This window comes from Hippopotamus amphibius, chromosome 8, assembly GCF_030028045.1.
Source record: "Hippopotamus amphibius kiboko isolate mHipAmp2 chromosome 8, mHipAmp2.hap2, whole genome shotgun sequence".
NCBI classification, from domain to species: Eukaryota; Metazoa; Chordata; class Mammalia; order Artiodactyla; family Hippopotamidae; genus Hippopotamus; species Hippopotamus amphibius.
In genome coordinates this window covers 87,906,106-87,920,950 of record NC_080193.1, presented here as the reverse complement: position 1 = coordinate 87,920,950, position 14,845 = coordinate 87,906,106, and the positions used below count along the sequence as shown (strand labels likewise).

Sequence of the window (14,845 nt, the reverse complement as noted above, 5' to 3'; positions counted from 1 at the left end):
AGAATGAGTTGCAAGATGACGGGATCAGGGATTCAGGAGGCTGGGAAGGCAGATATGGGGAGGAGAGTTCTTCGAGGGCTGCTACAGAAGGAAGAGTCCAGGCCATGCAACTGAAACTGTTTATTGAAACCTTAGTTCTACAAAAGCGTGAAAAACCCAGATACAAAGCAGTGGCCAGAGAGGCTTGTGAAGAGAACACCCGGGAGAGGAACCAGAAGAGAGGGAAGCCCAGGAGCAGGGGACTAAGAAGAGAAGGTTGAAAGACAAAAGGGCCAGGCTGATGGTCCCAGCAGTCGCTGGCTCTTCTAGACTACATCCCAGGGACGAGTGTGGAGAGATGTCCCCCCTCACCCCCGCCTTCCCTCAGCAGTTCCTACCGTGGATGGCCCTGTCGGTCCCTGCCTCTCCTGAATCAGGGACAGCACACACATCCTGGCCAACGTTTCCTCCTTCCCTCACCCCATCCTAGAAAACTCAAAAGCAATAGTCTAGAAGAGCCCAGGGGAAATGGAGAGACAGGGGCTTCTCCCCTATCTACCTATGACATACCCCTGGTCTCTGAGCTAAAGCTTTCCCTGAAACCATCATTGCCCTAGCCAAGCAGCCAGCCCCTGAGGGACAGAAAAGCAAGTGACCTTCAGTCCTTCTGCCCCACAACCCCCATAAGCTCCATCACCCAGGAGGACAGGGGACCAACCAAGGACCCAGATCAAGCTTTGCTCCTCCAGGTTCTCAGGGACTCCCAAATCCTCTCAGTGCATTCCTCAGAGCCCTACCTAGCCTGGGAAAATAAAAGACTTCAGGCGGGCCAGTTCCATGATGCTGAAAAGGGAACATTGCTGGGGCTGTGGGAGCAGAGGGGGCATCGGGCTCCAAGGCCAGGGGGTAGCCTGGCCATGGGAGTGGTACCAGGGACTGGGGGACCCAGTGCGGATGGTACGGTTGGAGTGGTGGCAGGCATGGCAGGTTGGGGAGTCTTTCTGGAGCTTCTGGCAAAGCCGACAGTTATGGACCAGAGTGGGAGGAGCAGGAGGATCTGGGGGAGGCAATGGTGGGGGAGTCAGTGAGGCCAGAAGACTGCCCCAGAGTGAACGCAGCCCTACATCGCCTTCCAGGCAGCCAGAGACGTTAGCAGGAGATGGCAGGCTCCGTGGCACAGGAGAAGGTATGCAGGGTTCCAAAAGGCACCTGGAGGCTAGTCCAAGGTCTGGGGGGCCAGGTGGGGGGCTGCAGGACAGCCCCAAGGACTGGTGTATTACAGCTACCGATGCCACAGCCAGGGCCACGCTGCTCACGTATGCCATAGCTAACAGGCAGGACAGCTGCAGGAGAGAGGTTAAGAAAGGTCAGTGCCCAAATCCCCTTTCCCTAAACCCACTTCTAATTGTCTTTAACACACCCACCCCTTATCGCTGGACACTTGTACTCAAGTTAGAGCTCTCTGCCACCACGTACTCCCAAACCTCATCTCCTCAGCCTTTCTGTATTGGCTTTACATTATCCCACCCTACACCTCAAGCTTCTATCCTTCCTGACCTCTCCTCACCTTTGCCAGCCGCTGGCAGAGGGAGCCCAGGGTCAGTTGCCAGGCAGGCTGCTCCAGCAGCACACACAGGTCTGTATAGGTGTACCAGCCCCGCCGGCGCCCCTGCTGCTCAGCCACGCTGCGGAAAGAGGAGAAAAGACAGAGAGGGTCTGCAACTCTCCTACAGCTGGCCCACTGGTACCCTCTTTCCCCAGGGGACCCATCGGGAAACACTGGGGAACTTGTTAAATGCACAGATTCCTAGACTAGCTGTTGATCCAGAAGCTGAGGGTGAGACCAAGATCTATACTTTAAACAAGTTTCTCCCACCTTCCCAAAGGTGATTACAAAGAGGACAGCAGATAGGTTTGGGAACCCCTACCTTGGGCGATTCTCTTTCCCATCTTCTCCCTCCCCCCAGTTACACAGACCCTCATCTCCGTTTAGCTCCTATGGCTTAGGTCTCAGCCCCCAAATCCCTCAAGCCCCTCTTCCTAACTTCCAGAACCTACCAGCTCTCCAGCCAGCTCAACACCTCAAAGATCTCCCGAGGGTCAGTGTAGAGACGCCAATCCTGTGGGTGAGAAGAGAAGAGCATCAAACCAGGCCTGGATATGAGCCACAGTCAATTAATAACCAGACCCACAGCAGCAACTACAACCACTACTACGGGTAACACTTGGCTCTTACCGTGTACCAGATACTGTTCCAAAAGCTTTTATGTATTAACTTACTTAATCACCACATACCTGGTTTCCTCTTGCACCCTCCACTAAAAGCAAGGGGAAAAATAATCTTGGGGATGGTCCATACCCATAGGGAGCCCAGAATCTAGGGACAGACAGTCTGGAAGCAAATAATCAGGGCCCAGTAAGATAAGCTCTGACTCAGAGCATCCCCTGTGGTGCCTGGAGAACTGGCGACAAGGGATGCTCCATTTCTGGCTTCACCACGCCAGGACCCTCCAAAGGCTGTGCTTATTCCAGAAAAGCTAGAAGAGGAGACACTAACAAGGCAAGACACAAGGAGAACAAGCAGAAAGAGAAATGAAGAGACAGCAGAAAGCTGGGAGATAAGAGAAAAAGGATGAAAGGAACATAAACATGGGCCAGGAAAACAGAGCAAGAGAGAGAACAGCTACTCACCATGGCACTCAGGAAGCCCCTTTCCAGGGCATTGAGAGTGGGCACAGCTACACCCCCAGCAGCTCCCCACTCATCATTGAAGACCTCTTCCTCCTCCCCTTCATCGTAGAGGTACTTACTGGCCACCATCTGCAGAGGAACCAGAGGTGGTGTCAGTGGAGCTCACACCCGGCTCCTGGCTCATCAGGGAGATGAAGGGAAAGGAGCAATTTACCATGGAGATCAGGAACAAGTCAGAGGATGACACATGCCGTAGGTAGTCCGGGTTTCGATGCCGGAGCCGCTCAATGTACACCAGAGCTAGCATCATAGCACACGGGGAGATGCATGCCTCCCTGGACAGGGGAAAGGATTAGTAATTAAACCCAAGGGCCTTTCAGCTCTTATGACTCTTATGATGTTCCACTCTGTATCTTTACAACTTTTCCTTAGAGATAAACATTCCCCACTCTCTAGAGCCCAAACACTCCTACTCTGTCTCTCAACTGCAGACTCACCGGGACACATGGGCTACATATTTCTTCTGGAGCCGGCGAATAGGACTGGGGGCTGCCTTCTGGAGCAGTTCCACGGCAATGTCTGCAGGGGTCACAAAGAAAACAGAGTGAGCAAACAACTCCCCCACAGTTGTCCCCACTGCTATCAACAGAAAACCCAGAACTCAATTATCTGAAGTCTTGGGGACAGGACCATAGTAACAACACAGAGATCAAATTCTCCCACACTGAGACAAAAGGCCCATTCCAAGTTTGAAATTCAGCTCCTTCCAGCTGAAATTCTTTCTCTGTCACCTGAAATTACCTACATTTGTTCTTTAATTCATTTGAAAAGATAAACAAGCGTTATTTGTTTGGGAAATACATGATACGCATCCTTGGAAAATCAGAAGTTTCTGGTACACAAATCAAAAATAATATAGATTTGTAAAACAGCAATATTTCCACCTCATTTAGGGTTAAAAAAAAAGTGAAATACAAATCTAGTCCTTCCCCAATCAAATGCACTAGCTATGAAGAGAGTGCAGTTATCAAGCTACACCACTTTGGTGACCAATGACAACCCCATTTTCAGGATTCTCACTTGCCCAGTCGCACAACACTGTCTAACCTGCCACAGGACTGGAGAGCTCCTCCAGGCTACAGTCAGCTTCCCAATCCCAGCCATAGTAGAGTCTCCTCCGAATCCGGGCACTCAGCTTCTGGTGTCCTGGGAGGAACTGAAACAGGGCAGGAAGGTGGTGGAGGGTGAAGGGCAAGGAAGGGTAAGCTGGAGATCCTGGCTCCTGGCTGGAAGCGGGGTGCGGGGCGGTAGGCCTGCCTCACGGCTAGTAGGGCCCACGCCCGACCCAGCCCCGCATTCTCTGGATTGTTTGCCAATGGCAGTCTGTCCAAGAGGGTGGAATTCTCCCCGCTGAGGGCTCCGGAGAAGAAGTTCTCCGAGAAGAGGCCTCGCTGGCCACCTGCTATTCCATTCCTGTACCCCGCGGCTCTCCCGCGGGGCCCAAGCAGCCAGGGCCTCGAGTAGGCACGGTTAGAGCGACTACCGCCTGGTTTCCCGGCAGAGCCGTCAGGCGAGCTCGCGGCCCCCCTCGGGCCCCGAGGGGAGCGCCCGGGGTCCCGGCTCCAAGCGCGGGGAGGCAAGGGAGGGGGCGGGCCGCACGCTCACCGTGAAGTCCTGGAAGCCGGTGAGAGAGAAGGTGCCTTCTTCGTCCAGCAGGAGCCCGGCCAGGTCCATCGCGCTGCCAGCCGCCGCCCTGTGAAGGTGGAAGGGAAGGAAACGATTTGTAAGGGGGCCGCGGAGCCGTCCCTGCCCGCCTGTCCACCTGCCCGCCGGCCTCCCTCAAACGGGCCGCCGCCCTAGCCGGTGCAGCCCCCTCCCCTCCGGTCAGAGGCGGCAGGCGGGGCCGGGCGGGAGGAAGCCCCTTCCTGTTCCGCTCCGGGCGGGGCTCCGGGCTCCCGGCTCCCGGCTCCCGGCTCCGGGATCTGGGCTCCGGACTCCGGACTCGGGGCGTGGAGCTCCAGGGCCAAGGCGCCCCCCTCACAGAGTAGAGAGGAGACCCGGCTTCGAGGCGCGTGTTGTGCCTTTGCCGCGCCACGCGTCTGCCCCGCGATTAGAAGCCGCGGGGGCGTCGCTGGCGAGTCGGAGCCCGGCACTTCCTGCCGCCGACTGGGCCGAGCTGCCGGCCCCGACCGCCAGGAAGGAGCCGGGCTGCAATTCCTGGTACCGCTGAGCCCCACTGTGCCCTCGTCTAAGATATCGGAACAATTCTTAGGGGACCATGGCGCACTGAGGATGAACGAGCCCGGCTGACCTTTCTGTACCAATGTGGATATAAACGTAAATAAAACAAAGACTCGGGGCAGGGAGCTGCTCGCTATTTTTTTTCAAGGAGATAGACGCACACACAGAATAACATACATAAAAAAGCATAAGAATACACAAAAACTTAACAGTAATGAATTGTGTACAAAGTGGAAGGGGAACTTTTCGCTGTATATTTTTCTTTTGTATAGCTTGAAATTTTAGATCTAATTAAACATCTATTTTGTAGGATTACTGCAGAGATTGAATGACCTCAAGGTAACACAAAACGCTTGTTACGCTGTAAGCCTCAATAAATGGTGTTAACGTGCCCCCCAAAAGTAAGCACCTAAACAGGGTTTTATTTTTAAAGTCACCCCAGACCTCAATCCTTTGCTTGAGCAAGGGATTGGAAGGAGTTTCGATGCGTAAAGGCGGGAGAGTTTACAGAAAAATGGGACGGAAACAACTTTTCTGAGTAGCTGAAGCTGTTTTTGAGGCTGTCGAGTCACGCGCTGCTGTTTATTCGCTGAGGGGAGGGAACTGGGAGGACCTGTACGTCCCGGGCTGAGTAAAGGGACGGCCGCGCCCTACCAGAGCACCAGCAGATCCTTTGGGGGATACTGGTCATCTGGAAGCCCACTTCCTGCCCCTTTGGGCCGCATCACACCAGGAATCCCGGGCCAGGAACGGCCTCCGTAGCCTCCCTGCCTACATAAGGAGAAGAAAATTCGCTCGGGGGTACAAACGCTGAGACCCCGTTCTTCCGTTAGGAAAAGGCGGACACCGCCCGGCGCAGCCAAAACACGCACCTGCGCAGGCGCGGGCCGCCCTATCGCGGCAGTTAGGGCGCGTCACGTGACGGGTTCGTCGCTCTGCCTTCACGTGACGCCTGTCCGTGGCCTCCGCGGCCCTCTCCGCGGCGTGCGCCCCCTTCCGCCTGACGCGCCCCCGGCGGCGGCCGCGCAGCCCTGGCTCCTCGCGGGCTCGGGCGGCGGCTGCGGCGGGGCTATGGCGAGCGGCGGTGGCGGTGGTAACACCGGCGCGGGTGGGGGCCCGGGGCTGGGCCTGAGCTTCGGCCTGGGCCTGGGTTTGAGCCTGGGCATGGGTGAGACCACCAGCGAGGCGGAGGAGGAGGCGGCCACGGCCGAGGCGGTGGGACGCCTGGCCACAACGCTGTGGCTGCGGCTCCGCGGTTGGGAGGCGGTGCTGGCGGCAGCGCAGCGGCTGTTGGTGTGGGAGAAGCCGCTGCACAGCCTGGTCACGGCGGCCGCACTCAACGGCCTCTTCTGGTAACGGCCGCAGCGGAGGGAGGCGGGGCCGGGCTGCGCGGGAGAGCGGGGGCGGGAGAGCCCTGAGTACCATTCCCCTTTCTGGGGAGGACGCTTGCCTTGGGGGACTGACCCGTTAACTGGTTTTTAAAGGTCGGTGTCCGCCTGGGTTGCCCCATTCCTCTGTCTTGGGGTGTCGAGATAGGCCTGGAGGTTCCCATTTCCCCATCAGTGGGCGCTTCTCCTTTTGCGGTGGATGTGGGAGCGTCTCTCACCCACTCACAGCTGAGGTGCCTGTCTCTCCCTAAGGTTGCTGTCTTCGTCCTCCCTGCGGCCCTTCTTCCTGCTCAGCATCTCACTTTTGGCCTATTTTCTGCTGGATCTCTGGCAGCCTCGCTTCCTCCCTGACATCTCAGGTGAGTGTTAATTCATTTATTCAGCAAGCCCCACTGAGCACTTGTTTTGTGCTGACCCGCATGGCTGGGTTGAATGGTGAGAGGAAAGTACAGCAGGCTACCTGCCTCCAAAGCACGACTACTTACTCCCCGAGATGGGAAATAGAGTTTCCCCTTTTTCAAAATTAATGTTATTGTGTGTAGTAGTAGTAGTTAAGATTGTGGACTCTGCATCCAGATTGCCTGGGTTCCATTGCCTGCTCTCCCATTTACCCTGTATGTGACCTTGTAACAGTCACTCAATCTGATTTGCGTTTACCTGTTTTCTTAACTATAAAACAGGGACTGGAAAACTTATTTCATAAAGAGGTGGAGAATAAATGAGTTAACACACTTTATATGCTTATGGTAGGGCTTCACATATGATATGAATTGTAGGAATATTGGCTCTTACTGTGTTTTTTATGCTGTCCACATATTCACTTAATAGACACGTTGGAGCAACAGGGGTGTAAACATGAATAAGATGTGGTTCCTATTGTTGAAAAGGGTAAAGTCTAAAGAAGGAGACAGACATACAAATAACAATGTAATACTTCTTGCAAATGGCATTTGAAGAAAGCATTCTGGGACTGCAGAGGAAAGGCAACTGTTTCTGGCTTGGGGAGTGTTTCCCAGAGCTCTACCCCTCAATAACTTGTTTCTCTTTCTCTCTATACAGCATCATCTCCAGAGGAGCCACACTCTGACAGGTGAGTGCAGGCCACCCCTTGAAGACAAATGTCCAAACCCCATCTTGCTTTGGTGCCAATGTCACCACCCGCAGTGCATAGCAATACTGCAGCTTCTGCAGGCACAGACCCCAGCATAGTGAATGCGCCGGTAACAGGCTCAGCCCCAGGTTGTTGTGTAGGTGTTTGCATGCCTGCTCCTTTCAGGGCAAAGGGTTGGGAGCTCTGGGCTTTGTTTTCCAGGACCTGGACAGCTTCCCTTTGGGAGGTGGGGTTGTCTGCTTCCTTAGAAAAGAGTTCATTGGCATTCTCAGAGGGATTTGAGCGCCTAGGAAGCTGGTGTCTGAGGCCTCCAGGGGTCATGTCATGTCTCCCCAGTGAGGGTGCGGGGTCAGGCGCCCGGCCGCACCTGCTGAGTGTGCCCGAGTTGTGCAGATACCTGGCTGAGAGCTGGCTCACCTTCCAGATTCACCTGCAGGAGCTGCTGCAGTACAAGAGGCAGAATCCAGCTCAGGTAACCTCCCCCACATCACAGAACAGTTCTCTACACTGTGGAGAAATAGAGGTGAGGGATGGGGAGGAGTGACTTGAACTCTCTGGCTGGAGACTGAAGGATAAGGCCTGGTGCCTTCTTAAGACAAAATGTACAGCTAATAGCCTGGTACAGGGGGCAGAGTAAGCTTCTGATGTTCTGACACTATATTTTGCCAAGAGAGACCAGTTTGAATTATCCATGTTTGGCAACGTCTGTTGCAAACTTCCTGAGTTGGTGATCCTGGGCACCCTCTTGAGTGTACTGGATCACCGCATTCCTAGAGGGCATACCCCTCCTTCCACCAGCTGAGCAGTAATATTTCTTACCCAGATAAGTGGAGCGCATATCTCAGCCTACAGTTCTTCTTAGACCCTGTGCTCTTCTGTGCAGTTCTGTGCTCGCGTCTGCTCTGGCTGTGCTGTGCTGGCTGTGCTGGGACACTATGTTCCGGGGATTATGATTTCCTACATTGTCTGTGAGTAGGATCAGAACCCCTCCCCTTTCCAAAGCCCTGTCTTTATCTTCTTTCCTTGGACTGACTAAAGGGGAGGATGGTGTACACTCTCTGCTCAGTTACCCATTTACAAAGATCACCAGGGGATGCTGTAGTATTAGTAACAGTGGAATAGTCACCTGGGGAGGAGAGCAGTGGATGTGGGAAGAGGTTGGCACAGCCGCAGGAAGGGACTTTGTCTTCCTTCAGCCTTTTCTGTTTAGGCATCAGTTCAATGAGGGCCCCTGGGAAATAGGCGTAGGAAGCTCTGAGTGGACTCTCTAACCCCCAGTGCTGAGTATCCTGCTCTGGCCCCTGGTGGTTTATCACGAACTGATCCAGAGGATGTACACTCGCCTGGAGCCCCTGCTCATGCAGCTGGACTACAGCATGAAGGCGGAAGCTGACGCCCTGCATCACAAACACGACAAAAGGAGTAAGGGGATCCCATGACCCAGAAGGGGGGGAGTGGGGGAGGACCTTGGCTGGTAGCTTGTGAGATGCCCTGGGATTTAGATACTCTCCATGCCTTTGGTCATGTTTGTCCGCCCATTCCTGCTTGGTCACTGCTCTCTATTCTTGGTTCTCTAGAGCGGCAGGGGAAGAATGTACCCCTCGGAGGTGATGAGCCACTGGCAGAGACAGAGAGTGAGAGTGAGGCAGAACTGGCTGGCTTCTCCCCAGTGGTGAGGTCCAAGGGAGACAGGCTGGGGGAATTGCTGTGCTTTAGAGCAGCCACCTCTCAAGGGTGTGGGGGGGTCAGTGGTGGGCAGGGATGCTCCTGGAAAACGGGCTCTTGTAACCCCTTGCCAGTTGTGTTCATTGTGATTCTCCTGCAGGTGGATGTGAAGAAGACAGCACTGGCTTTGGCCATTACAGACTCAGAGCTGTCAGATGAGGAGGCTTCTATTTTGGAAAGCGGTGGCTTCTCTGTATCCCGGGCAACAACTCCACAACTAACTGACGTGTCAGAGGGTATGGGAAGTCATTAGTCCCTTCCAATCTTCCTGTTCCCTGTCTTTGGATGCTGGCTGTGCTCTCTGGTGGTTGCCCCCATAAATATTTTCTTTGGGGAGCTGATCCTCTAGTTCTCCTCCAAGCGCTTGAGAAAGACCTTAATGCCTAAGGCCTTGCCCAGCATTCCATGTCCTGAGTTCTCATCCTCAAACTGATTGGCCTGTTGCAGTTTCTCGGAACAGCAGGCCCATCCCTGGCCCTTTGTTTTCTGCCCAGATTTGGACCAGCAGAGCCTGCCAAGTGAGCCAGAGGAGGCCCTGAGTCGGGAGCTGGGGGAGGGAGAAGAGACAGACCTGGCCCCTCCGGAAGACCTGCTGGGCCCCGCTCAGACCCTCTCAAGGCAAGATCTGGACTTGGAGGAGGAAGAAGATGTGGCATCCAAGGAAACCTTGCTTCGGCTCTCATCCCCCCTTCACTTTGTGAACACGCACTTCAATGGGGCAGGGTCTCCCACAGATGGAGTGATGCTCTCCCCTGGAGGACCAGTGGAGACACTGAGCCCAGAGGCAGTGAGTGGTGACCTCACCACTCCACCCAGCACCCTGTCACCCCTACTTTGCCTTGCTGAAAGTGACCGTGTCCCTTCCCCCTCAGTACTACCCCCTCTGCCCCAGGACTCACCCCAGCCCCTGCCTGCCCCCGAGGAAGAAGAGGCACTCACCACTGAGGACTTTGAGTTGCTGGATCAGGGGGAGCTGGAGCAGCTGAATGCAGATCTGGGGTTGGGGCCAAAGACATCCCCAGAGCCCCCTGATGCTCCACCCCTAGGGCCCGATACCCCGTCTCTGGTACAGTCAGACCAAGAGGCTCAGGCCATGGCAGAGCCATGAGCCACGGGGGAAAGAGTTGCAGGCACAGTAAGGCTTCCTGGCTAGGGATGTCACTGTTTCCTCCTTTCCCTATTACCCTCGGGGGGAGCAGTACGTGGGGAAGCTGGCTATCAGATGGAGCCAGTCCACCCTCCACCTGCCTGCCTGCCTGCTGTCCCGGGCCTGGTACAGTACCTGGGATGGGTTTTAAGTTTGTAAATAACTTTACATCTGGGTTAGTGGATGTGAACAGGGCTAGGGGAGTCCTTCCCCCTTGCCTCCCTGCCTCAACTCTAGTTTCATTCCACGATGCCCCAAGCCCTGGTGGTCTGTCCCTTTCTTTTTTCTCCTATCCTCAGGGACCTGTGCTGCTCTGTCCTCGTGTCCCACTTGGTTGTTTAGTTCAGGCACTTTATCATTTTCTTCTCCTGTCCCACACTCCTCTGCTTTATTTCCCTGCTGTGTCCTGTCCTTAGCAGCTCAATGCCCACTCTTTGCCAGCTCCTCCTTCCCAGCAGGCCCCAGCTGAGCTTCAGGGAGGCTCCTGTCTGGGAGATACAGACGAAACCTGGGGTGGTGGGTCAGGTCAGTAGTTACGCACTTAGGTCACTGTAGCCTGTGTAACCTCTGCTGCACCCTTGCCCTAGTTCATCCTGGCCTTTCCCAATACAGGATGAAAGCAGGGATCCCACAGCACATGCGCCAGCACTGCGTTAGTGAGCAGGAGCTCTGTCTTGTGAGGCAAGGGGCTTTCTTAGGGAGGAATAAGACCTGCTTCTCTGGGCCATGGTCCAAGTGTGGGACCCCCTACTAGGGTCAGGAAGTGGACAGTAACATCTGTGCAGGTGTTGACTGGAAAAATAAAGTGTTGATGGCTAGAACTGCTGCTGCCTGCCTGCCTCACTGTGAGCTGTCTCTGTCTGCTCTGCCCTTACTTCCTTGTGCCTTATCTTGCTCCTGGCTGTTTATTTACATTGGTGCAAAACAAAGCCAGAAACAAGGATCACCCTGACAGCCCTAAACTGCCTTTAGCCATGTTCTCTGAGGGTGTGATATGCTTGGTGAGATTTAGCACATGCAGCTTCCCATCAGTAGAAATTTGGGACCATAACAATTGTTTTCTACAGTGCCGCCCACAACCTTAACACTGTCTTCTTAAGAAGTACTTATCTACATGCTGAGAATTAACTCCCTCAAGCCTCATTTATCTATCCTGAGGAAATCAAACAAGCAGGACCTATATGTGTATTAAAACAGATTCCAGGCCCAAGAACATTGAAGAAATCGTGTCTAGCGCTAATTGAATGAGGGATGTGTGCTTGGCACTCTTCTAGGTGATTTATATTGTCATGCTTTTCCCTGACAATTTGGAGATACTGTTATTTCATTTTACAGACATTAATTTTCACAAGGCCTTGGGCATGGCCTCAGTACATGGTGCGGCCAGAATCCAAACCCAAGCAGTTTAGTTTCAGCAATCACCCTAGAACAGGAAGCCCCTGTCCATTAATAGGGCATGAATGGGAAGATGCTCAAGGGTGCGGGAATGATAGAGAACCAATCTATTGTACTATCTCAGCTTCACAAAGTGGTCTTTTAGGACTTCCCTGGTGGCGCAGTGGTTAAGAATCCGCCTGACAGTGCAGGGAACTCGGGTTCGAGCCCTGGGCCGGGAAGATTCCACATGCCAAGATTCCACATGCCTCAGAGCAACTGAGCCTGTGCGCAGCAACTACTGAGCCTGCGCTCCAGAGCCCAGGAGTCACAACTACTGAAGCCCGCACGCCTAAAGCCCACACTTTGCAACAAAAGAAGCCACTGCAATGAGAAGCCTGCACACTGCAATAAAGAGTAGCCCCCAATCTCCACAACTAGAGAAAGCCTGTGCGCAGCAACAGAGACCCAACACAGCCAATTAATTAACTAATTAAAAAAGAGGTGGTCTTTTAACAATCCTCACTCTTTGGGGAAGAACAACGTTAGAGGAAAGCCCAGAACTGGGCAAATGGTCTTTTTATGAGTTCACATCCTCGGCCTTCAGCTGGAGACACCGTAAGGCAATGCTACCTGGCTTTTTGAGGTTGACTTCTATGCTGCGTCTCTCCTAGGCGTGTGAGAGTTTTTTCCTTTCCATTTGTTTCACATTTGCCTGAAAAACAGACTTTCGGGGTTTGAAGGGCCCTCCCTGTCTTTTGCCACTGAAGGAATATGAACTTGTAATCATCTAGAAATTTCTGAAGAGAATGGGAAAACAGTTCAAATCATCAAACAGGTAACTGAGGAAAAGTAGAATCAATCAGAAAAACAATGGCTGCCATATGCCCCACCCTTTCCATCTCTTTCCTTGTTAAACTTGCAGCTTGAAGCTAGAGCCAGAAGCTTGGGTCAAAACATTCACCATATGCTTGGAATTCCACGAGAGTCCATTCCTGACACTTGCCCATCAGACGATGGTTGCTGTATGTTTATCTACAATTTTTCATTATCAGGTGTCCTGGCCACTTCCTGCCCCATGATGAAAGAGACAAGAAGAAAGCTTTTCATTTGAGTGAAAGAAAAACGAGCAGAAATGTGAAACCTACAGTTAGGCTAAACAAAAACTAGAAGTACAGGCTGGGGGAAGAAGGGTAGTTTACATGTTTATGTTTGTGGGGAAGGGCAGTGCACTTCAGTTAACTACACATTCAAACAGCTAAGAGTGTAATGTTCCTGCTCATAAACTGAATTTTAGGCTGCATTACTGGAAAGCATATAATACCTGGAGCATACTGTGCACAAGTTAGAATACTTTCAGAGGATGGCTTGCTACGCTTGTGGACAAGTTGACAAATTGCAGAGTGCCCAGAAGAGGATCGCCAGCGATGAAGGCTGAAAATGTCATCACATGGAGCATATAGGAAACTGTGAAGGAGCAGAGAATGTTTAAGCCAAGAAGGGAAAGCTGAATCAAGTCACATTAGCTGCTGTCAAACTTTGCAGGGTTACCTGTAGGACTGCAGAGAGCAGAAATTAAATTTTTGAGAAGAGTTTGATTAATAATAGCTAGGCAGAATTTGTTTTTCTGGTCAAGGGATATTGCAAAACAGAGATTTGAATGATCTTTAAAAGTACAAGATCAAGGACAAAGAAGATAAGAATTTTCCATCATGCAAGGCAATATGTCACCACGTTGTTTTGCTTTTAATGTCCAACTAAAATCTCTTGGACTTCCTCCTTCTGCTCCCTGAAATGGTTTTTCACTGGGTCTATCACCGGCTCACTTTTTCTTTGCACTCTGCCCTGGGAATTTCGTGTTCACCCATTTTGTTCCCACTCATATGCTGATGACTTCTAAACCCTAGCTTGCGTTCCCAGAACTTCTGACTAGGCATCTCCATTTGAATGTCCCATGGGCACCTTCTGCTCAACATAGCAAAAACTGAACACATGCTCTTTCCACTCTGCATTCCACCTCCCTACTCCCTTACACAAATAGGCTTTCACCTAGGGCTTTTCCACACTCTTCAGTAGTTGTGTCACACAGGCTCAGTAGTTGTGGCTCGCGGGCTCTAGAGCGCAGCCTCAGTAGTTGTGGTGCTCAGGCTTAGTTGCTCCGCAGCATTTGGTATCTTCCTGGGTCAGGGATCAAACCCATGTCCCCTGCATTGGCAGGCGGATTCTTAACCAGGGAGATCCCCTAATTATTTCTTGATTCACTCCCCCTCACAGCCCTGATTCACACCCTCCTCATCGCTCACCTGGCTCACTACAACAGTTTCCCTGCCCACACTCTTGTCCCTCACCAAAATGTATGCCCAACAAAGTGGCTAAATAACTTAAAAATACAAATTGGATGAGCTTTCTGCTATTTAACAGTAATCAAGGCTCTCCTCCTACAAGGTATCATTCAAGCTCCCTGATATGGTTGAGAAGCCTTGTGCAATCTGCCCTCGCCCTGTCTTGCTCTTTAAACTACAGCACCAAACCCCAGACAGATTGTCCTTTCCTTGGCTCAGCGGCACTGCCGTCCTCCAGCCCTGCTCTACACCCACACCCCTCATCCTGCCACTTGCCAAACATTTAACGTGTCTTTTAAGATGTACTCCAGATCGCACCCCATTTTCAAAGCCTTCCCTGATGTCCCACATCACCTCGCCCTCCACAGCGGACCTGCTCTCCTAGTGCTCCCTCCTACACTGCTGTTTCTCAACATATCACACAGAATCTTCATATGAGTACGGTATATGGAGTATATCAGTGTATGCATATGGATAGATAGCTCCAGTGATGCTGGGTATTGACAAGAGGGCTCAGTTCCTCATCACACTAACCTCTCCTTATGGCTGCTTGAGTGTCATCATGACATGACAGCTTCCTTCCCCAGAGCAAGTGGTCCAAGAGAGCAAAAAGAAAGCCACAGTGCTTTTTATGACCTAATGTCTAAAGTCACACTCTATCAGTTCCACCGTATTTTTACATCAGAAGCAAGTCACGGAGTCCAGCCCAAGATCTTTAAGGGAAAAGTAGGAAAAAATTTGTGGACGCTTTTTTTGCCACACTGCTTGCAGATCTTAGTTCTCCGACCAGGGATGGAACCTGAGTCACGGCAGTGAAAGCACCGAGTCCTAACCACTGGACCACCAA

At 52.5% G+C, this 14,845-nt stretch overlaps 2 protein-coding genes across 3 annotated transcripts; one reads left to right on the top strand and one right to left on the bottom strand.

Annotated features, from left to right (window-relative positions):
• Nucleotides 1-105: 105 nt before the first annotated feature.
• CNPPD1 (cyclin Pas1/PHO80 domain containing 1) lies at nucleotides 106-5,740 on the bottom strand. 2 transcript variants are annotated; one of them, XM_057744224.1, is made up of 9 exons: nucleotides 5,566-5,740; nucleotides 4,336-4,423; nucleotides 3,778-3,886; nucleotides 3,168-3,249; nucleotides 2,885-3,005; nucleotides 2,671-2,799; nucleotides 2,038-2,099; nucleotides 1,547-1,664; nucleotides 106-1,322 (listed from the first exon to the last, which is right to left on the bottom strand). In XM_057744224.1, exons 1-9 carry the CDS (start codon nucleotides 5,634-5,636, stop codon nucleotides 777-779), a joined length of 1,326 nt encoding a protein of 441 aa, XP_057600207.1. In that variant the 5' UTR covers nucleotides 5,637-5,740; the 3' UTR covers nucleotides 106-776. The 2 variants fall into 2 exon arrangements, with proteins under 2 accessions (XP_057600207.1, XP_057600208.1); XM_057744225.1 differs by lacking the exon at nucleotides 5,566-5,740 and adding an exon at nucleotides 4,712-4,801.
• A 94-nt stretch (nucleotides 5,741-5,834) lies between these two features.
• RETREG2 (reticulophagy regulator family member 2) lies at nucleotides 5,835-11,100 on the top strand. Its single transcript, XM_057744223.1, has 9 exons — nucleotides 5,835-6,263; nucleotides 6,552-6,658; nucleotides 7,359-7,389; nucleotides 7,747-7,882; nucleotides 8,294-8,378; nucleotides 8,689-8,832; nucleotides 8,988-9,082; nucleotides 9,236-9,371; nucleotides 9,630-11,100. The coding sequence occupies exons 1-9, from the start codon at nucleotides 5,983-5,985 to the stop codon at nucleotides 10,241-10,243; spliced, it is 1,629 nt and encodes a 542-aa protein (XP_057600206.1). The 5' UTR covers nucleotides 5,835-5,982; the 3' UTR covers nucleotides 10,244-11,100.
• Nucleotides 11,101-14,845: the final 3,745 nt, after the last annotated feature.